Source organism: Lates calcarifer, unplaced genomic scaffold, assembly GCF_001640805.2.
Source record: "Lates calcarifer isolate ASB-BC8 unplaced genomic scaffold, TLL_Latcal_v3 _unitig_193_quiver_2141, whole genome shotgun sequence".
Classification (NCBI taxonomy): Eukaryota; Metazoa; Chordata; class Actinopteri; family Centropomidae; genus Lates; species Lates calcarifer.
This window is the reverse complement of record NW_026115865.1, coordinates 1-22,948: the sequence shown is the minus strand read 5'-3', so window position 1 is coordinate 22,948 and position 22,948 is coordinate 1. Positions and strand designations below refer to the sequence as shown.

General features: G+C 39.5%; 4 protein-coding genes across 7 annotated transcripts; 2 read left to right on the top strand and 2 right to left on the bottom strand.

Moving 5' to 3' along the window:
- Positions 1-552: 552 nt before the first annotated feature.
- On the top strand, positions 553-5,491 carry LOC108891390 (putative methyltransferase C9orf114 homolog; the record flags this gene model as incomplete). Its single annotated transcript, XM_018688515.2, has 11 exons — positions 553-591; positions 1,899-2,012; positions 2,100-2,262; positions 2,350-2,436; positions 2,524-2,573; positions 2,761-2,891; positions 3,277-3,349; positions 3,460-3,558; positions 3,697-3,799; positions 4,194-4,341; positions 5,203-5,491. Coding segments are annotated over 11 exons (1,085 nt in total), but the record flags the coding sequence as incomplete, so codon positions are not given.
- LOC108891391 (alpha-N-acetylgalactosaminide alpha-2,6-sialyltransferase 6) lies at positions 5,480-10,030 on the bottom strand. Of its 3 annotated transcripts, XM_018688518.2 has the most exons (7): positions 9,930-10,016; positions 9,779-9,822; positions 9,405-9,483; positions 8,846-9,040; positions 8,183-8,595; positions 7,972-8,079; positions 5,480-7,879 (listed from the first exon to the last, which is right to left on the bottom strand). In XM_018688518.2, the coding sequence occupies exons 3-7, from the start codon at positions 9,426-9,428 to the stop codon at positions 7,681-7,683; spliced, it is 939 nt and encodes a 312-aa protein (XP_018544034.1). In that variant the 5' UTR covers positions 9,429-9,483; positions 9,779-9,822; positions 9,930-10,016; the 3' UTR covers positions 5,480-7,680. The 3 variants fall into 3 exon arrangements, with proteins under 3 accessions (XP_018544034.1, XP_018544033.1, XP_018544035.1); XM_018688517.2 differs by lacking the exon at positions 9,779-9,822 and having other exon boundaries at positions 9,930-10,030; XM_018688519.2 differs by lacking the exon at positions 9,779-9,822 and having other exon boundaries at positions 5,480-7,867; positions 9,930-10,030.
- Positions 10,031-11,155: 1,125 nt separating this feature from the next.
- LOC108891392 (alpha-N-acetylgalactosaminide alpha-2,6-sialyltransferase 3) lies at positions 11,156-16,276 on the bottom strand. 2 transcript variants are annotated; one of them, XM_018688520.2, is made up of 5 exons: positions 15,884-16,276; positions 15,642-15,788; positions 14,361-14,773; positions 13,396-13,503; positions 11,156-13,292 (listed from the first exon to the last, which is right to left on the bottom strand). In XM_018688520.2, the coding sequence occupies exons 1-5, from the start codon at positions 15,893-15,895 to the stop codon at positions 13,106-13,108; spliced, it is 867 nt and encodes a 288-aa protein (XP_018544036.1). In that variant the 5' UTR covers positions 15,896-16,276; the 3' UTR covers positions 11,156-13,105. The 2 variants fall into 2 exon arrangements, with proteins under 2 accessions (XP_018544036.1, XP_018544037.1); XM_018688521.2 differs by having other exon boundaries at positions 14,361-14,770; positions 15,884-16,275.
- Positions 16,277-17,398: 1,122 nt separating this feature from the next.
- LOC108891389 (mitoguardin 2) lies at positions 17,399-20,814 on the top strand (the record flags this gene model as incomplete). Its single annotated transcript, XM_018688514.2, has 8 exons — positions 17,399-17,968; positions 18,208-18,486; positions 18,643-18,853; positions 18,960-19,075; positions 19,188-19,308; positions 19,952-20,079; positions 20,303-20,420; positions 20,726-20,814. Coding segments are annotated over exons 2-8 (879 nt in total), but the record flags the coding sequence as incomplete, so codon positions are not given.
- Positions 20,815-22,948: the final 2,134 nt, after the last annotated feature.

The following is a 22,948-nucleotide window of genomic DNA, read 5'->3' as shown; positions in this document are numbered from 1 at the left end:
AAGATTTCATAACAACAAACAATCACAGTAAATTAAACCAACTGTACACCCACATTAAAAATTAAAGTAAGTTACCTTTGTAGTGGTGATTTGATCCAGATTCAAGCAGAAGTGCTATTGTTTGTTTGTTTTTTTTATACTTTTTACAGTCATACTTTTTATATTTTATAAAATAATGAATCACAAAAAAGAATCCTCTAATGGAAACTGTAGGTCCCTCATAATAAACTTAATATAAGAGGAACAAAAATATTTTCAGTCCTCATCTCTATGAGGTACTGGTTGTGTTAAGGAAAATAATAGCTATTCAACTGGTAAAACCTTCGACCTTTTCTGTCACTTTGCAGCACTAACAGACTTTTTTTTTGAAAAGCGGATAGCGACCTGGAAGTAAATAAATTTCACGTGTTGGTGTGTGTAAAATGTCTACCGGCATCGCAGCGAAAAGACCCAAAATTGTGTCCTCTCAGGTAATATTACAGTAGTGTTTGTTTTAAAACGGACACTGTCCTTTTTCTACATCACTTGTAATGTGTTTCTTGTTTTTCACAGCCGAGGAGAGGGTTGACTGGAAGAAAAGAAAAGCGGAAAGTGAGTAAAAACACAGCTACATGTAACTGATAGCTTACAGCTGCATGCCAGCTAAGGTGGTCTGATAGCTAATTTACACTTCACTCTTTTATTTGTTAAAACACTAAATGACAGTGTTTTAAAGTGCCTTTGTTCGAGGATGAATATGTGGATTTTGTTTATACGCCGTTATGTAACGTCTGAGTATTTCATATGATAGTTAGCCACAAGTAGAATTTTGTAGAGTATGTAAATCAACTTATAAGAGAGTAGTTATGTGTAATATTAATCAATTTAGTTTCATTATAGCATATTCTGAAGGAACTGGGTTTATTCTCTAAATCTTTGTTATGTGGAGGTCAGGAAACTTCTCTCAAACTGTTTGTCTGTGCTCGACTAAGTATCTTATACTCACGTGCAGCTGTTCATTCTACCTTAAAACAACTTGATGCTTTCTCTGTGCCCTGCATTTCATTACATGAGAATATCATACCCATCACTGTGTGCTGTATGAAAAGTAAGGTCCTCCTTGCAACAACAAAAGAGAAACATATCATTGTTTTAGTATATGAATGTATCTTAGCAAAGCTGCCTCAGTATAACACAGCTCTTCTCAAATATAAAACTACTGTTCAATAAACGATAGCCCAGGGCTGACTAGCTCTAAATACTAAACTTTACACCACATACATGGAATAAATTACAAAAGTCTTTATCTCATCCCATTGAATCAACTTCAACTTTTAATTTAGGACGTTTTTAAAGGTAGTTTCTGATGGTGTATGTATGTGCTTGTGTGTGACTGGCTGTGGTATGTTGTCTGTGTCATATCAGGTCTTAGATCTTCTGCTGTAATAAGGTTTCTCTTGCAAAAGAGATCTTGTTAATTTGTGTCCCATATGGTTAAAGGAATCAGAGAAAAATATGTACATTTCTGTCACACAAAAAATGTATACTTTATACTTTTATCAATGTTGTCTTTTATCAAATGTTTACTTCCACCTATGCAGGCCTCCATTTACTTTTCCATGGCCTGGTTTGTCTGATCAACAGTCAAAAAATCCAAATATTTACAGTTTAGTATCAGATCAGCTAATCAGTCCGCAAACTGTTTCAGCTCTAAATCCTTAAGATGAAATCGCATCTGAAAAGGAAGAGTTGCATTTTGGTTGAACTGCTAATAAGGTCACATGGCGTCACAAGGACATATTGCGTTATTTTAACGGGTCGCAAGCCAAAAAGGGTCGGAACCACAATTTTGATTTCGCCAGATTCTCTAGAGACATTTGATTTTCATATCGGTATTATTGATTCTTCCTCAATAACAGTAAAGGAAGCTAAGAAGCAAAGGAAAGAGGCCAAGCTGATTAAACAGCTGGAAAAGCAGAAAAAGGAAGAGGATGCAGAGAGAGCAAAACTTGAACAAAGCCAGAACAGAAAAGGTAAATTCATTATCATTCATTAAAGAATTGTTGTTCGCCTATATAACTGAGAATAGGATGCTGTAATGTGTGATCTGCATCTTGTAGGTCGGGCTTACACAGTGAGTGTGGCCCTGCCAGGTTCTGTCCTGGACAACGCTCAGTCCACTGAACTTCGTACATACCTGGCTGGACAGATCGCTCGAGCCTGCGTCGTCTTCTGTGTTGATGAGATCGTTGTGTTTGATGAACAAGGGAAGATGTTAAGTAAGTTAACATAGAAGTACAGCTATTTAGTAAACACGCCCTTAAACTATCAGACAGCTAAGAGGAACATTTTTGCTTTGCCCCACAGGAGTGTTGAAGGAGAATTTAAAGGTGTTGGGAAGAAAGGACATGCTTGTATTCAGCTCGCCAGGATACTTCAGTATCTCGAATGTCCACAGTAAGTAGGAACATATTATTATAATCAGAGTACCAGCATCAGAAAGTTTCATCTGGTGGAGGTTACATTTTTTTTCTTCTCCACCAGGTATCTGCGCAAGTGGTTTTTCCCAAAACATCAAGATTTACAGTATGCAGGTAATTTGAAGTAATCCAAATTTCATACATACATTCATACATTTCAAAGCAAAGTCTGACTCTGAGTCCCCTCGAACATAGCTGGACTCCCCAAATTAACTACTAATATAATAATACCAGGTATTGGTAAAATTTGAGGCAAAAGGAGACAAATTTTCACAAGTTGCTGGCCTTTTTTTTCTACCAGGTTTGCTTAACCCTTTAGACAGTCCTCACCACATGAGGATAGATGAGGAGTCAGAATACCGGGAAGGAATCGTCCTCGACAGACCAACCAAACAAGGAAAAGGTTCATTGGTCAACTGTGGAATGAGGAAGGTGAGTATATCACCATGGAGGTTACTGCCTGAGGCTTATGTGGACTAAGAGGTGTTTGCATTTACATGGGAATATAGACTTTAGGGCTGCATTTAATGATTTTCATTATCAATTAATCTTCAAGGTATTCTCTTGATTAATTGATGAATTGTTTTAACTATAAAATGTCAGGAAAAATGCTGAAAAATGCTCATTAGAATAATGTCAGTCCAAAACCCAAACATATTCAATTTACTGTCACAGAAGACAAAAAAACAGAACACAGTTAAGAGGTCAGAACTGGTGACTTTTGCCATTTGTGCTTAAAAATGACCCAAACAAATAATTGTCAAAATTGGTGCTGAATATTTTTCTAATTGATTATTTGGCATATCTGCTCCCACAGGATGTTAGGATTGATAAACAGCTACAGTCTGGACTTCGAGTCACAGTACAGCTCAACAAAACACAGGATGAAGGTAATTCCGACCATCAGACTGTAACCTTTTTAATGGTGTCTCTCTATTTTGAGTTTTCCGACTATGAACTGAGTGTATATGTGTCCATTTGTCTGTCCATCATCCTCCAGAGAGCAAAATAAATAAAGGTGTGGTAGTGGCTCCTCACGTGCCCAGGACTGAAGGTGGTCTCTACTGGGGTTACAGTGTCCGCCTGGCTTCTTGTCTCAGTAGGTTTCCCATTCTCTTAATAGACTCCTATTACTCAAACATGCTTCAAATTAATTTGCAGTATCTTGGAGAGTGAAGAGCAGATACCAGTCTGCCTTGACTACTGTATCCTTATTGCTGTTGGTTTGTTAATGCAGGTGCAGTTTTCACAGAAAGTCCATACAAAGACGGATATGATCTGACTATTGGCACATCAGAGAGAGGCAGCAACATGGACCAATCCCCACTGTCGCCATTCAAGTAGGTTCACAGCCAATGAGGGAAGTGTGAATGTTTTTATTAGCCATGCTAGCAGTGTGGCTCTAGGGATGCTATTTTGGCCACTTTGGCCCACACTGGATGGGATGGACTGTCTCAACATCTATGAAGCATTCTCATGACCTTTGATTCAAACACACTCATGCCCCCTTCATAATGTATTGTAATGACTTTGATGCTTTCTTAACGTTTCCTCTGGCGCCATCGTTAGGTCAGAATTTAAATTTGTTCAGTACTTTGGTTTATGACATTTAGTTCAGGACAGCAATAAATACAGCTGCTAGCATGGCTATAGATTCCTAGTCTTGTTATCCCATTATTGGTATGTTATGAATTTGTTTTATTAATTTAAACTTGACTTCTTTCCCCTGTTTAGGCATCTTTTGATAGTCTTTGGAGGTCTTCAGGGATTGGAGGCCAGTGTAGATGCTGACCAAAACCTGGAAGTGACTGACCCCAGCGTTTTATTTGACCTGTACCTCAACACATGCCCCGGTCAGGGCAGCAGGACCATTCGCACAGAGGTGAGGATGGAAATACTTAAATCAAACTTTAACGATGTACATACACTGTAAGGCTTTTCACACTGCATTTAGCCTGGGGCCAGCTGCTACCATAGGCTCAGGCTCTCAAGTGTTAAATGTGGGATATAGCCCAGCCTGCACTACTTTACCTCAGCACTGTTTTATTTTTTAATAACAATGCATGTTCATATATGGATTGGTTGTGACCTTTGTGCTTCTTTAATTGATGCATTCAACCTCAGCTCTGGATAAAAGCACCTGCTAAATGACAAAATGAAAGAAATGTATCTAACATAAATGTACCCGGTGTACAGTGTTGCAGACAGTGGACACGCCCACTGCAAACAGCTGGTGGATGGCTAAAAGTTTCTTTATTCCCTATGTATGGCTACAGATTATTGACAAGAAAATCAAATGTTGTTTTTGACATCCTGAAGTGCTCAATCCATTCAGCATCTGTAAATGTTTTGACAATATAGTGCTGTCAGTTTTGGCAGATTTGTCAGTTAGGCACAAAAACTGCAACATCCCCTGTGATTTCCACAGCTGAGGAAGTGACATTTTAACTGCTTGCTGTTAAAGAGAAGCCTAGTGAGGCTGCATTTTGAATATAAAAATTAGTTTCTGCAGACATTTAACCCAGGGCTAGTAGTGCGGTGTGAATCATATAGCCCGGGGCTTAGGTTAATCCTGGGTTAACAGTATGCGTCTGAAAAGAGGTTAAGTTATCCCAGCCCTGGGCAAGAACATGCAGTGTGAAAAGCCCTTCTTTGTACTACAAGCTTCATGATCTGTGCTTTGCCTGTTCTGTTGGCCAGTGTGTGAAATTCATTTGATTATTTCCTGTTTTCTTTGCAACAGGAGGCCATCTTAATTTCCATGGCAGGGCTGAAACCAAAAATCACAGCTGCCTTTTCAGATGTCTCCAATGGTTCATAATAGATTTGGTGATGCAGGAAAGTAAACAGACATGCTGGCAGATATTTTATCATCTGGTATTAACCATGAAGTTAACCACATAACAGTGAGTTGAGTGTTGTTAATGCTACATATCCGTCAGATATCTTTGTGTTGTTGTGTAGTTGTCGTTCTGTATTTTTGTTTCTAAATCAACACATTGTACATATTTAAATACAAATACTATCCCCAAGTTTGTACTTGTTGTATTTTTTTTCAACAGCATATAATTGATTTTAACCAGTACAGAACATTTCAGGAAAACCAGTGTTGAGACCAGCAAAACATGGACAAACAAATGGCACTGAACTTCTTAGTTAAACTTTGATCAGTGAACACCAGAGTTGGCTTCATGTCACTGAGCAAACAGGTCAAACGTGTTTATACTACTTCAGAAGCAATGGTCCATCTGCTTTTTAGTAACATCTGAAACTTGGAAGTTTGTCCAAGACCACAGCTCTGATTGTCTTCCAGATGCAATCACATTCCAGTTACAATGACATGCTGCATGCATCTACCCGTCATTAGAATTTCAGTTTTTAGTTACGCAAGACAGACAGATTTCATTTTAATGCCAGCTCTTCCAGCTAAAACCAATGCAGCCTAATAAAAATGATGCAATAAATCCTCCCTTCATGAATGTTATAATGCTGCTGTTTTTGTTGAAACGGTTTCACAGAGGTGTTGATTCATCTTTTTTGGTCAAGTTGGAGGCTGTAGTTTGTGGTGCTGTTCAGTTTTATTGTGTTAAATACACAGGTGTTTCTAATACTTAGTGCACCCTCCTTCAAATAAATTGGGTGGACAAAATATTAGAAACTGTTGTATGTACTCAGTTCATAGTTCTTCAAAAATTTTGCATCATATAAAACTAAGAAATCTTTTTTTTTTTTTTTTTCAGGCTAATATCTCAATAAATTTAGCAGGCAATTTAATGTGGATAAAGTATCACAACAGTCAATGCACTTCATGTATATCTTTTCTGTTCATTACTGGCCGATAGATTGAAAGGTAAACAAAAAAAGTCTTCTGATCTCAAAGAATCAAGCACATTTCTTGCATTGTGAGAGGAGCCTCTCCTGCATGTGGACATATCTAAGAAAACAAACTAATTACTTGCACAAGGCAACAGAGTTGAAGAGATCGCACCCTTCTCTTCATCAGGTTTGTACAGTAAAATTGCAATTTCAGTTTAATCGTGCAGTCCTAAGAGCAACATACTGATACGTAACACGACCATGATGCATTTGAACTGAAGCTGCATGCGCTGGAATGCCATTGAGGTAAAAAGGTTTAAGTTATGAGGCAACAGTTTTATGTTTATAGTCTAATTTTCTCAAAAGCATTAAAATCAACATCTAAGGCTGAGATCAACAGAAAATTACAATGTGTTTCTCTACAATAATAACTGGTGCATAAACAGTGATGTAATGGTTTGTCATAAGGTCCCTATGTTCTTCATCTTCATGGGCTGGGTTTTAATCAGTAATACTTTTTGAGTCTTGATCAAAATGTTTCTGTAGCACCAAGTATGAAAAAACAGTGAAGTATCATAAGATGGGAATCCTTGGTCATATTAATGGTCGTGTTTTGCTGTATTCTCTCATTTTAATCACAATTATGCCAATTTAGACTTTTATTTTGTTATTGTAAAGATGCTATGTTTTAAGAAATTAAACAATTATTTGTTTGGCTTTTTTTTAAAAAATGAAGTCTAAGAAGAAACGTTTATATTCCTCGAGAGAAGATGTCAAGAAAGTATTGTTTTGGTATCAATTCAGGAACTGCTATTGTTAAAAAAAAAAAAAAAACCTGTACCCAGCCATGTTGCTTACATACTGTATTATAAAGCTCCTATATAGATTGAATTCGTAATCTGCTGAATATCAATGAAATTACTACAGAGTATAATCTCTATAATGGACAAATGAGAGCTATACTGTCTAGTGTGTATTTTGTAGGCCACTTTGTCACATATCTAATTATAATGCTTGCTGATATATCCCCCTCAGCATGGGAAACAGAAGTGCATTTTCAATACATAATAACAAAAATATTATAAACATGTAAAAATTCATCTTTAAACTCATTTTCTTTTCTATTTACAAAACGACTTGCCAGGCAGCTGCCACGTATCGACGTGGAAGATTCGCAGACTATTTCAGAAAGCTCTCAAAAATGAGTTTTTGCATTCTTCTGGATCAGAAAACATTCCCATACATCTCCTCAGTTATTTGCTCCAATAATAGTGTTTTTTTTTCCAAAAAGTTATAATTCATCATGTGGGAATTAGAAGGCTCAGTTAACAATGAAATCCAGCCCAGAGTGATCATCCAGGCTTCTGCGAGTGCAGAGAGGTCTGTTTGTGGTTTTCAGTTTTTTTCACCATTTCGGATGAGCGAAGGTGATGTTGTACTGCTTCGCCCAGCGTGCAAACACCTGTTTCTCTGTAATAAAGCGATGGTGGTTTCCTCTTCTCCCGCTCTCGTTCTGTAGGTATGTTACACATTCATCAGGTCCCCTGGGTTTGTAATAGTGGTATGGCATCTTCTTGGATCCAGGTTTCCTTCTAGAAAAAGGACTATTTTAATATTATTAGTTAGACAAGCAGTGTGGAAAGCATTTTAAAGAGTCTGCATACTGCAAGTTGATTAGTGCCATCATTATACTCACCTGCAGTGATTTGGTGGGACCATCCCATATACTTTAATATTATCACATATCTCAATGGCTGTGACCATCGTGAACCAGCCTGTGCTCAACCATGAGTGAGATTTTTGTCTGAGCAGAAAAACAAAACAAATTGGAAAGCAGAGTTTGTGAAACTGAAATTTAGCCAGTACTGCACCAACAGACGACAAGATGTGATAAGCATTTTACTCACCTGTCTCGTCCTGTCTCCCTGTGAAAGAGGGCGTCAAATTTGCGCATTTTGCTTGGTGCAATACTGAAACAAGACACGTTACTGTAGGTCATGCTGACTCTCTGGATCAGTCTGTACAAAGTTCCTTTGGCATCCCTCCCAATTTTGTTTGGGGGTCCCCAGAAGATGATCACAGGGTTGCTGTCCATGCGGTGTAAGAAATCGTTCGGTCTTCGCACCACCCTGAACACGCTGGAGTGGGCCACGACCCTCAGAGACGTCCGGGAACCTACGTCAGTCTCATACCCCAACGTGGGGGCGTCGTTCATACGAATCACACACTCGGTGCGGTCGATCTCTTCTCCCGCTTGACTCCCCAGGACGTGGCTGGAACTCGTCACCAGCGCGCAGTTGTGACAGTGCATGGTCATACTCTGAAAAGGCAAAATGACATGAAGAATTTTAAGTGAAAGCATTCAACACGTGTTCACCTCTGCTGCACCCTCCACTGGCTTTTATAGTTCAAATATAACACTACATGCAAACTAGTAATAACATCAGTCCATGAGCAACTGAAAAACTTTGTGTCACTCCCAATAACATACAGCAGTAGTCTAAAGGTATGTGGACTTATTGAAGTTCCAGTTGTAACATTTCTGTGTTTGTGTGCGAACTGTGAAGTACCTTGTTCCCGTGAAATGGCACATAACCGTCTTTCCCAGCCCACTTCTTCAAGTCTGTGGTCTTGAGAGTGTGACTTGTTGCCACATGCATGGGAGTGTAGATGGAATCGTTGACATTATTGGAGCCGTACAGGATAAGGAGTGTCATCAGGATGAAGATGGCTGCAAAGATCACCATCCTGGGGCTCTGTTGGCCCTGCAATGTAAACAACTTTTAAAACAAATTTTAAACCACTTAATGTAGCATTGCAGCTTATGATAATATTCATTATGTATTCATCTGTTTTTAAAAATTCAGTAAGTAACTTAAGTTGTCAAATAAACATAGTAAACAATACAACATTTCCTTCTGAACTGTAGTAAGTAAAGTATATGTAATTAAATACAGTGTAGTTAATTAATTAAAGTAGTGCCACCACTAGTAAACAATAATGATAATGATGATTCCTGTATGGGTGTGATCCTCTTTGTCTGGACCACCAATCCTAATGATGATGATGATGATGGTGAAGGGCAGGAGGTCTCGGTGCCACACCCTCCCTGTGTCCGGTCTGTCTTACCTTGCCACTGAGCCTGAGCCCCATGCTGTCTGATCAGGCCGTGTACCAACACACTGGCTGGGACTGTCTCTCATCATACCTGACAGACACAAACACATACACAGTCAATTCAGTTCCATTATTATTATGGCAGGTCTTACCAGCCAGCAGATGTTAGGTTCAAGATACAGTAGATTTTACACGTAAATAACGGTGTCACTGCGATATGGTAATAATACGCGAAGCATGCACATTGATGATTTACAACCTAAACACAATACAAATGCTATCTGCTGTGTCAAAACCTAGCTATATATGATATCTCCTATCTCCTCCTTCAATGTAATAAAATGTTATTGTATATGTTACATATTAAATTGACAAAAACATCTCACGCAGCACTCGCCGTCCGCTGTTGACATATCCTTAACCACTATTCCTAAAAAAAAAAAAAAAAAACATTATCCCGCAGATAAGATTAAAGTATTAACTATCGTGACATGAGAAAGTGTGAGAACTGGCAGCGGTGTTAATCCGGCGCTTTACCGTTTCACGGCCTTTGCGGTCTCGGTATCTTCGGTCTCTCACGTCCCCCATCTTCCTGCACCACTCTCTGACGTCATCAGAGCGTCTCTTACTGCGGCGCAGGGACGATAACGACGATGATGTGGGCTGAACAGGGTTATCAGGTTTCCTCTGAATCAGTATGAGAGGACACACAGTTATTGATAAAGTTTGCGCAGTTAAACCTCTTAAAATTACAACTGGAGACTGTTTGTTTTCCTCAATTTAATATCTTAAAGAAAAACTAATTCAACATCCAAACACGTGATATTCTTTCAATAATGGAAGTCGAATATGCTTGGAAAGTTCATCCCAACACTTGCAGAAGTTTTCACAAATGTAGTTTGCTTTGCTTTAATCTTCTGTCCAGATCATCCCAACTTGGCCTTCTCTCTCCATTGCAATAGCTTTTAACAGTGCTACCTCCTGCAGTACAGTAATGCATCAGTGTGTGCAGTATCAGTTTGTTCCAACACTGCCTTTACACACACACACACACACACACAAGCTGTAGGCATTGTTACCATTAACTTTCAAGGCTCTACATCCCTGAAAAAGATCCATCTCCTGTGAAATGTATATGTTTTTTTTCTCTCTGGGCAAACATTCTTGACCCCCACTGTACATAGCCAGCAGCTAACCAGCACTCTAGAGCTGAAATTATTAGTTGATCAGTTGATTAGTTGATTGACATAAAATTGATTTGATTGACAACAGGTTTAATAACTGATTAATCATTCAAGTCTTTTTCGAAGGGAAAAACGGCAAAAGTTCACTTGTTTTTGAAGAACTTTAATGATGAAAATAATCATTGCTTGTAGCCTTACAGTACTGATATAATGGAATAATGCTACCTTGCCCGAGGTTTTCTGTCTGTTGACACTGACACACACAAATAAATTTCAGGTTGACATTGGGTGGGGCTCTGCTGGGAACGAGCAAACTCACCACACTGCATGAACCGATGAGAATGATAAGGGTCTGATTTGTCGTAACTTCTCAGGTACAAAAAAGCAAACAGGAGAGTGAAGGAAGCAGTTTTGTTTGTACATGTCCACACTGTCCTGACAACATGTCTAAACAGGTACAATGGGTGAAAACACCTGTGTGGATGGTCCAAGAGAGTGTACAGCCTGTAACTGAATTCACATGTACGTACAGTGGAGATAGTTACACAAAGACAAGCTCACACACGCACACAAACAGACTCTATTTGACAGCACATTTATTCATGTTGACACCCATCTCACACTAGCAGTTGCTAGTGGTCAAGTTTTACATTCAAGTTTTTACTTTGCACAGTTCACTACATAAGTATGCTTACTAAGAAGTCACCAATAATGTTTGAAATGTGCGTGCAATTAAATACTTTTGACACAGTAGTTTTGCGCAGTAGTGCAAGTACTATTAGTCTTTGGAATTAGTCACAAAATAAGCATTGTGCAACTGAAAAGGCAGCACTATGGTTTTCATTGTAAACAGGCAGCAAAATATCAAGGGTAAACAATTTTAAAGGACATTTCTGGAGACAAGTAACTCAGTTTGTGGTTATGGTGTCAGGCTCCTCATAGCCTCATCTTTTTCTTGTTCAAAGGCTTAGGAAGTCACACACAGGGGAGGAACTGCCACCAGCTGCAGCTGCACAATTTGCAAATTTCCTTTCAGTGTTTTAAGAAATCTGATGGATCTCCATACCATTCCCCTCCAACATTTGTAATACACTCTAACTACAAAGATCTGCAGGATTTGTTTCTGTTTGTTTCTCTCGTGTCATTCTCAAGCCGTTATCTGTGGTGCTGAAAACAGGGAGTAAAGGGCAGCGGACCTCTCTGCAGTTACTGTCTTCTGTGCGACTGATTTAAATGTTACCACACACACATATGTGTACTGTATGTAACTGAGAAGGTAGTTTTACATATATACTGTATGTGTGTGTGTGTGTGTGTAGTGTGAGCATACATGAAATGATGGACTAACACAGGCTCCATCACCCATGTTAAACCACTGATGCCAAAACTGCATGGTCAGTCCTCAGGTTAGTTAAATGGCACTCGGGGCATTATGGAAACATCTGAACACTGTTTATATTAACATGAGCATTTGTCTTGGTTAAAAGAAAAGCTTTAAACTACATCAAGCATCTAAAACACTGTAACTGGTTGTAGTAAGTAAACACGTTAAAGCCTCAGAGCAGTTGATAAAGACTAAAGTAACAGCCTGAATTTGTGCCACAAACAACACTTGCTTGAAATTATCTTTTCTTTCTTTTTTTCTTTTTAAAATTGCTGTGACTGTCCATGCACGCTGGTTTACTTATAACTGAGAGGATTGTCATGTTCTGAGGCAAAATACTGAACAAATGACAGAGAGAAGAAAACAATACTGGAGCTGAAATGACTGTCAACTAGACAGAAGAAAATAATCTGAAACTTTTCTGATCATTGATTAATAATTTATGCCATTTTTAATGCAAAATGACAAAAACTCTTTTTTGTCCTTGGTGGTTTTACAAATCCTCTATGATTGTAAATAGAATAACTTTGGGTTTTGGACCACTGGTTGAACAAAACAAGTCATTTAAATTGTAAACTTGAGTTCTGGGGAACTGTGATGTGATCGTCACTTCATGTCATTTTTTCTGACAAGAGATGAATCGATACACTGTCTGTCTAGCAGAGTAAAGGTGCATATTGCAGCTTTAAATTACACAGGCCAGATTGCAGAATAAAATGAGACTGAAAGTCAAGGCACAGGCATAAAGAAATTAAAGTGTAAGCTTTGGTATAAATGGGATTTAGTGGCTTATAATGTTTTATCAGCATCTATGCTGATATATGGCTATACATGACGGAAGTTTTCAGTAATACTGAGGGTGGTACATTAAAACCTGTTACCACTTAACTGCTGGTAAAATGGTTACAGATATTTTTTAGCCATGATGAGCCACTATCATGTCACTCATAGTGGATAAAAAAATGTGGTTGTTGGTTTGGTAAAAAAAACAAAAAAAAAAAGCTGGAGTCCATCAGTAACATATTATTCGATAAAGTTCCTGCTCCAGCAACAGTAACATCCTCAGCAGAGAAGATCAAAAACCAGTAACAGTGAATACCACTGTGCAGTCAAGGAACATTGTCTGGGTTTTTCGATGTCCTTCTTCAGAGGCTCCAAGAGGGGTGTTTAAACTCAATTTTATGGCGCGTTGCCCATTTGGCATAGATGGCCTTCTCAGTGATGAAGCGATGGCCCCCGCGTTGCGTGTGCTCATGGACCTTGTACATCCTGCACTCGTTGATTCGGTTTTGTTCGTAGTAGTGGTAAGGAACAACACTGTGATTGGCCCGACTGTCAGGAGGAGGAAATACCACGAGAAGGGAAAAGTTATACAGGATACTAAACTGTAAAAAGGGTAGATGACAAACTCGAGGTGTAGTTTGAAATGTCTCACCTGCAGTAGTTATCATCAATCATCCCATAGACATGAAGTCTGTCACACATGTCTATTGCCAGAATCATTGTGAAAAATCCAGTGCTGAGAAACGCCCCCGTCTTCATTCTGAGAGAGACCAAACATCTGTTCAAAACTAGAGCTGAAATGATAAGTCGAATGACAGAGAAATAAACCGACAACTATTTTTATAATCACCTTGCTGTCATTTTTCAGCCAAAGGTAGTAAAAAATGTCAAACATGCTCTGATTCCAGCCCCTAAAGTATCTGATGCTTTTCTTTGACATATATCATTATAAACTGAATATTTAAGGGTTTGGGACTGTTGGTTGAACAAAAGAAGACATTTGGAGACATCACCCTTGATTCTGCAGAGTTGTGAAAGACACTCTCTCCTCCATTTTTGATGTTTGATGAATTGATCAATAATGAAAATAACTGTTAGTTATTTAAAATTCTTACTTTGCCAAAATAAAAGCCTAAAACTGGTACCAGTCACAATACATCTTTACTGTTTATATAAGTAGACAGTATACTCATTGTAAAGGACCCCAAGCCAAAGAGTTTTTCATAACTACTACAACTACTTTACCATGTAAAGTTTGTGTTTTGTGGCTTTTATTGGGTTATTTCCTGTAGACATGGAAGTATGTTATTTTTCAGGGACATTAAGCAAAAGTGACAGATACTGAAACAGGGAATTAGAGGTAAAGGTAGTGTCCTCAGTTTGACCTCAGTGTTATTTGAATTTATCTATCAGATGAAAATGGGAACACTGTGTGTTTCATGTATTGATTTACTTGTAAGAACTTTGAGCTTTTTTAACCACTAAACTATTATTAGCTAATCTTGTGTTACTATTTGCTATTAATATAACTGTAATATATTATCATGCTTTATGTTTGTCTACTTTTTTGTATCTGTGTACGAAAACAGTGCATCAGTCAAAGCTTTCAGTTATTACCTGTTTTTTCCTGTTTCATTCTGAAACACACTGTCACAGTACTGAATCTTCTCTTTGGTCACAGCGTAGATTCTGACGTCTGGATACTTCATGGCTATTCTCAGGAGAGTGTTAAAGGTGCGCCCTTTCCCGTCTTGCCTCATGTTCCTGTCGGGACCCCAGACCACGTATGTAGTGTCTGCAGACTCCTGGAAATAGTAGTGCTCGTTTTTTACCAGCAGGGGAACGCTGGTGTGAGACACAACCCGAACACTGGTGCGGTTCCCCACGTCCCTCTCATAGCCCTGTGTGGGTGCATTGTTCATCCGGATAACACACCTGATCTTGTCAATCTCTTCGCCAGCTCCAGCTCCAATCATCTGACCTGAGCTGGAGACCAAGGCACACTGGCTGCAGTGCATGTCCAGAAACTGCTGACAAAGAAACGATTCCACAATCATTACACGTACATATTTCATTCATTACATATTCTACAATACAGCCCAAACAGCTGGTGTGTCTCCAAATGTCTTTCCTTTCAACATGTCCTGATATCACTCCTGTGATCTTCTTGCTCCCCTTTCACTTTTACATGTACACAGTGAACTTGTAGGCTTTGCAGGTCATCCTGTCCCAGACTGACATCACTCTCCTGGGTGGGAGTGACAAAAGTAATCTTTTCTGCACTGTCTGTTATGCAACACAGTTTCCATCACTGGAAAATGGAAATTGACTGTTTGCATCATTTTGTCAAGTAGAAACCCAAAGATTCCCATTTTCAGCTTCTCAGTTGTGAGGAGATCTTACTTCTCTTTAGGCTAGTCCTTGCTTCTCATATGTGAGGGTTTAATGCTTTTCTCTGTCATACATGATTGTAAACTGAATATCTTTAAGTTTGACTGGACAAAACAAGACATCTGAAGACGGCAACTTGGACTGAGAGATTCAGTGCAGGCTTTGATCCATCTTGGGAGAGGGAATACATTTTCTAAACCACATAATTAATCGCTTAATCTAGAAAACAATCATTATCAATAAGGATCAGGAATATTCCCTATTTTCAAACGTTTTAATTAACCATTAACTGGTTAATAGAGAGAATAACTGTTACTTACAGCCTTATTCCTGAACAATATCTTCATAGGGCAATGCTGTATCACCACCAAACATCATTCTCTATATAAAAATGTTCCAAACCAGATTCCAGGATCATCATGTACTAATGAGCTATGGCTTGGACCTAGACCTCTGGGGACTGTATTTGTGTGACCCCAGCCTGAGTCCTGGTGCCCTGCCTCTCACCTGCTCCATCCTGACGGGGGTGATTCTCGTGTAGCCCCTGAGGCCGGTGCTCCGCACAGCAGGCGATGAACCGTCCCGTGTCATCACATGTCCAAACCAAAACAACAGAGGAAGGCTCAGGCTGAGCAGGCAAAGCCAGCGCAGCATCTGTATAGCGGAACAGAGCGGCTTATGGTTGCGGGGTGATTATTCATCTAATATATGAGTGCACACTTTACATTGAAAAACCAGCTCGTTCTTACCAGGGATTTCATATCAAGGTCTTTGGGAAAGCCCTGCTCCAGAGAGCCCGACGGGACTCATTTTTCCAGCCGTTTAAGTTGAGGTAGAAGCGGCGAGGGAAACAACCACAGCCATGGACGAATCATGACCACACGGATTCATGTCGATTAATATTTACATATTATAATGGCCTCTCTCCTCAGTTCTGGAGGGTCTTCTCAAATCCAGGATCCTTTTCTTTTCGTTGTAACTTTAGTTATGAAATAAACAGGTCCAGTATCCTTGTCTTATCTACACCACGTCTGAATTAACTATTATCTGTAGTTTCTTCAGTTGTCTCCTCCATCTCGTTGACACAGTGGCCTGTTAACGATTTCTAGGCCCTACCTCGGTACTACGTTCCTCTCTCCAGAATATGTCTTCCGGTCCGACTTTCACAACAAATGTCACATCTGAGCTATGGAGCCCCAAAGAGTTAAATATCAAATAGTTAAAAAAACAAACAAACAAACAAACAATGTTTTTTTAAAAAACTCACATTAATATGTAAACAATTTGTTAAATAACTGAAGGTATTATTAAAACTCAATTCATTATTACAAAATGTTATGTCACCATTCTTTTTCATTATAACAATGTTATTGCATATTATGTTATTGCATACACTTCTATAAACCTGTATTTCAACAAAACATCATTTTCTGCCACTATATACGTTGGGATAGAGGATTTGTACCGTGTTAATTTTATCTTTGAAATGTGTGGTTTGGGGAGTCATGATGTTCAAAAGAGTGTTGAAATACAGTTACTGTTGATAGATAGATAGATAGATAGATAGATAGATAGATAGATAGATAGATAGATAGATAGATAGTAATTATAATAATAAAAATTAAATTTGATAATTTACTGTACACTGGCAGTGAACCTGTCGCGCTTTTATTCTGAAAGAATCATTTCCGGTTATTCAGGCAGGTTAACGGACCTGTGTAATGTTGCCTTCAGGTGCCACTCGTAAAATCTGTTTTTTACTAGACGAGGTCGTAGAAGTTACAGTTTTAGAAGCAGTCAGGTGTTAATAAAAACGTTATTTCTAATAGCAGCGGAAGCTGAGCCCGAATGCCTTTGCTTGCTCGCTTATAAAAAGCATTATAAAATGATAATAAAATGTCGCACATCGGTGTGTCTTTCATCTTATTTTAACGACAGTTTAATTTATATATGACCCGACTGCAAACTTTTTTTGACAGCTTGTACCTTCTGATTTTTGTCAATGCCGGGATGATGCTCTATGATCTACGACTTCATTGGTTTATAGAAGTGTTTGTCCCTCCCACCTTTCGTTCGACTGGTCAAAAAAAGAATTCAGCTCTCTGTACTCCGTGTCTGATTGGTTCATAGTCGTGTCAGTTCTCCTGCGTTTCCACAGTACGGCCTCCGAGAAAAAATCTAGTGTGCGGCTTTCATTGACTGTGACACAGGAACGTCCTTCCCTGCCGCCTTGGATTCTCATGGTATGTACTTGTGTGAGGGATTATGTTATTAGTTGTGCCGCTGATGAGCTGTACACGGAACCGCCGAAGCATCTGAAGTGTCTGTTCAAAGCCACTCAGCCAAGTGTCCGGTTGACCGGGTGATGCTGAGATGTGAAGTGAGAGATCGGGCTGAGCTAGCCTAGCTAAGTGTGCTAGCTAACGTTTAGCCTGCTCGCCTGTGAGGGCTGTAGCCTAGTTGTTTATACTAATTTTGACTTGTCATTGACAACATTTCCGAAGACTGAGCTCAGACTTTATATGTATTTTACGTAAAAGTTGAAATTGTGGCGGCAGGGTTGACCAACGGCCTCTGCCTGACTGTCTAGCTTGCCATTCACCTTACAGTCAAGTCTGTCTCAACTAACTGCTTCTCCATCATCAATAATTTGTTCTGTTTGGCTGGAAAATGCTTACCCACTTTGAGAATCAGTTGATGTTTTATTAAATTAGAAAAAAAAAGAGAAAAGAAGTCAGCCAGTCTGTCACGTTGAAGCTGCACCTGCTGTTTGTCATGTACCGTAGGTGTGGGGCAGGCTGGTTGACTGGCTGCATACCAGACAGTGTAGATAGGTAAGTAGCTGGCGGAATGTCAGATTGCTCTCAGTTAATGCGAGTTTGATCTTTCCAGCCTACACCATGACCCTTTTCAAGTTAACTATGTGTCTGTGTCTGGAGGATTTTGCCCTGGAGCCAACAGTAGTGCTGTCAGGATAGCTACGCCTATGGCTTATGCATGTTTAATGCAGCTCCAAAGAGAGGATGCTTGTGCATTCACATAACTTCCAAAACGCATGTCCTATCTGTTATAGGGTAAATAAAACTGCAGTCAGATGCTGGACTAGTGTGGAGTACAAGTTCAGGAGTGAATGACGACGGACAGTTCATCAGCAAGCCCTGAGCTGGCTGATCTCAGAGCAGTGAGGAAACCAAGTTTAGGGTGAATGTAAGGGACCTCTGGAGAACTGTGGCCTGAAGGCATTTCGATTTCTGAGATGTCAGTCAAACGAGCAGACGGGATGTCCATTGCCCAGGCTTTGGCCATGACTGTAGCAGAGATACCGGTCTTTCTCTATTCCACATTTGGGCAGGTAAGTCACTTTGCATTTACAGCTTAGTTTTGCATCTTTATACACAAGCGTTCCTTTGCAGACTTGTTAAATAAGAAATAAGTAACAATGGCTAAATTGATGTTTAGGAGCCAGGTCTCTGAGATGACAGCTCATTTTTGCCTCTCCTGCTTTCAGTCCATATTTTCTCAGCTAAAGCTCACACCAAGCTTGAAGAAGGTGCTGTTTGCCACAGCACTGGGCAGTGTAGCTCTGGCTCTCACCGCTCACCAGCTAAAAAGGCGGGGGAGAAAAAGGAAACAGGCAACACAAGGGAAGGAGGGCCAGAAGACAGTGGGAATACCTGAGGCTCTGATGAAGACAGGAAGACCCTCTTCATTAAAGAGAGGTGTGCATGTCTTTATGTTGTAATTTTTTAAAAGCAAGAGTGTGTCTCAGCATTTACTCAGACACATCTAGACAAGAGAACGTTTGTTTTTTTTTCCCCCGTTCAGGTCCGTTTACTGGCCGACAGATGATGAGTCCAAGCACCAGGAGCAATGACACCATGAGTGGAATTTCCTCCCTGGCTCCCAGTAAACACTCAAGTTCTTCACACAGCCTGGCATCTGTTAGTTTCATAGTCATAGTTATTCATTTTTTGTCACACTTGCTTGCCTTTTTCCTTGTTCCTCTGTGTCTCATTTTCTTGTTTTGTCTTTGATGTGTTGTTTGTGGCTCAGATGCGGGTCCCGAGCTCTCCAAATCAGTCTGCCAATCCATCCACCCCTTGGGAAGCAGAGCCTGTGGTGGAAGAGTCAGGGGCAGTAGAGGATGCTAATGCAGAGAATCTGTATTTAATGGGTAGGTCTTTACTATTACTTTTATAAAAATGTGACATTTAATTTGTGTTATATTAAGTATATTGTGTTTGTTAAGATATAATGCAAGGTACAGAAAGTACTTTTTAATTAGAAACACCAACAAAATTATCTGTTTTGGTGACAGCTGTAAATACTCAAATAGTACAGGACTTCTTTTTACTGCATTGGTTGAGTAAAGACAGTATTCACATTGCAGTTGATTTTGATGACTTACAATCTCTGTATTTTGTGTATCATGTACTCATAAAAGTTACTTTTCCATGTCTTTTTTACCATTTTATGGTCACAGTAACGTACAAGATACTGTTTCCCACATTATGTAAAGGCAACCTCATGCTGCAGTGACTGTGACTGAGAAATCTTGGATAGAGTAATTATTGGACTCTTGGACTCAGGGTGCTGTTGTTGGGAATTTGGATTATCCTGCATGAACTACTTGAATCCTGTCATTCTCTGGTCTTTTTTTCCCATTTGAAACTGTACAGACTCAGGTCACTTACACAGTATTAAGCAGTATGCTTTGATGAAGTAATAATTGCTCCAAGACTAGCTCATTGTTTTAGCTATCTGTCTCTCAAATAGACAGTTTGTGTGATTAAGTCTTCATCCTCTTTTCCTGTCAGGGATGGAGCTGTTTGAAGAAGCTCTACAAAAGTGGGAACAAGCCCTGAATATTCGCCATCACACCCACTCGACCTCCAGCAACAACAGCCTCGCTCTGCAGGGGGCAGCGTGTGGAGACTTTCCCATGGTAACCATAACACAGTCATTATCAGTGCAGACTGCCTAACACTCTTGTACATGGCTGGATTACTTTTCAGTTCCAGTGCAGTATTGTGTTTTATGGTGCAGTTGGGGTTTCACTCACTGTACACAAGATGTTGGTTTGGGTTGGTGAAACAGATTCATCCTACATTTAAGCTTTTTATTACATTATATTAAAGTAACTTTGGGCCTTTCCCCCTTGATTATAGGCTGAAGCCCGTAATAAAGTGTTTGCTGAGAAGTTAGAGACACTACTGCATAGGGCATACCACCTACAAGAGGATTTTGGCAGCAGTATCCCAACAGACAGTGTGCTGGCAGACTTTGGTAAGAATCATGTTGCACTTATATGTGACCTTAAAAGAGGGTAGAAATATTATTAATCAAGGAGAGGAAATTTGGATTATGGGTTCATGTCTGAAAAATAATCAGATCTGCACTGCAAAACATTGTTAAACTTATTAAAGATTAAGGAGGGTAAATTGAATGTTGAACTTAATCAGTGAGGAGCAGCACTGGTACTACACAGTTTGTTTTTACAGTGGGGACATACATTTTTTTATACCTCCGTTATCACATCTGTGTGTTGATTCCTGCGTTGTGAGTCACAGTTTATGTTGTTCCCCTGTCAGAGAGTGAAGGTACTCTTATCTTGCCTCAAGTGGAGAGCTTCCACAGACTGCAAGATGATGATGCGACTACTGTTACCTCTGACGACTCCTTTTCTCAGCTGCAGAGGTGAGTTCCTGTCCTCTGCTCTCTAAGGACTGACAGAGAACAAGATACAGTACATTATGGCAGTGACAGACTTCCCAGAGCCCCCTAGTGTTTGTATCAAGCACACATTGGACTGTGTCCTGAGGTATGTGTGTTTTCTCTGTGCAGCTGTTTGATGCCATGGCTCTAGAAGAGGTCTACCAGCCTCTTAAACCAGCAGCTCTTTATGAAGAGGCCCTGTCTCTCGTCCGGGAGAGCAAAGTGGCCTATAGGTCCCTGAGGTAACTGAAGTTTGACATCTTTAGCTAAATACTGAAAGCTACGCTTATCAATATTTTTTTTTAACAGTGTATTAAATCAATATGTGCAATGTCAAAGGAGTATCTCATAGTGACAACTGCACATGAAATTCTCAGTTAACCTGAGGTCTGTGGAGTGTTTTAGCATCTTTTACCACATTGTTTGGTTTTCCTGTTTTGATTCACTCTCACTAGTCTCATCAGCATTGCATTCCGATGTAGCAGGCAGCCGTTGTCAATGAAAAGTTCTGATAAACCCACTATATCTGCCCTGCACCAAGTTGGAAACAAAGTTTGCAACTAGCTGGTAAACACAGTGGAGCATTTAGCAGCTAAAAGCCAGATATGCCCTTAACCAAAACAGAGCTAAAAGGAAAGTCATCAAGTGGCTAGAAACACAGCTGCGAATGAATGCTAATGTTGCTCTTTGTTCGGTGTATGTGTAAATAAGCAGCTGTTTGCTAACATGTTTGCCATATTAGCTTTAAGTTTCATACCTGTTTCTCTTTTTACCAGGACTGAATTACTTGAATGTTTTGGTGATCAAGACTTCCTTGCCAAACTTCACTGTGTGAGACAAGCATTCCAGGTCTGTTCAGTTCCAGATTTATCCATATTACACAGATCATTTTTGTAGTTAGGATGATAACCACATCCTTGTCTTTGCCATTATTTACACTGACAGGCACCCTTGCATTATAACACAACCAACTATTGTCACTGCTGTAGTTGGCAAATGTACTTACCTGCTTATCAAAACATTGCTCTGTAGTACTGCAAGTGATCAAAAGTACCACAGAGTAGCTTGTAATGACAGTCATTTTGGTTATAAATTAGCAGCTTGAGCTAGGTTGGTCTAAACAGTATTTGCAGCTCCTATAAAACCCTTAAGTGAGTTGTGAAGCTGAATTTAAAACTGATTTAAAAAAAATGGGATTTTCAACTCTTGGCTGATTTCCTCTTGTAGGACAGCTTTTTGGTTTAAAAAATGTAACAATGGTATATGATTGCCAATACTGTAATTTATTAGCATTGAATGACACAGTCCTGTTGCTAAATATTGTAGTTCAGTGAGAGCAAGCTGTGACAATAGAAAGGATGCAAGTTCACCAAAAAAACAACATTTATTTTAGGATCTCTATCATGATGAATTTCAAAAAAGCATTATAATTCAGGTGTAAGCAGGTCATTAAAGATGGATGTTTTTTTTTTTAATCTCTTTTTTTTTTTTGCTGGAATCATCATCTCTGTTCTCGTACAGCACACCAGTAGAACCTTGCAGCACAAACCTGAGTTTGTAGTATGCTGCTTCTGTGCAGGTGCAGTCGTAGCAGCCTCAGGCTGCGAGTCATGTTTCTTTGCTTAAGCAACATCAGACAAAAGCTACAAGGTTGATTATAAAGACGACAGCTGCAGTCAGTAGAGGCAACTCATGGTGTCCCTTATATTTAAAATATGGATGATGCTATGGGTCTTTGTCTGTACGACTTAAGATTTTTAGCATTGTTTTCTAGGCTCAGGAAAACATGGCAATGAAAATTGAAGCCTGTCTGATTTATATCTCACTGCTGGAGTTGAAAGGAACAGTCATATCTGCTCTGTTTTAAGCAAATGCACTCTGCTGTGTTTATCTGCCGTGTGTTTCATTGTGGTCCATAAGAGTAATTGTACTCTGCTTTGCAGTAATCAGTCCCTCCCTGCTCCTCCTTAGAAAGATTTCTCACTTCAAAGTTCACTGTGGGGGCTCAATATGGTTTAGAAGCATGTTGAAAATAATCAGTTGCAGCCCTACAACATTACACTTTGTTACCTGTGCTTGAAAATGAGTTGTTTCTGTGA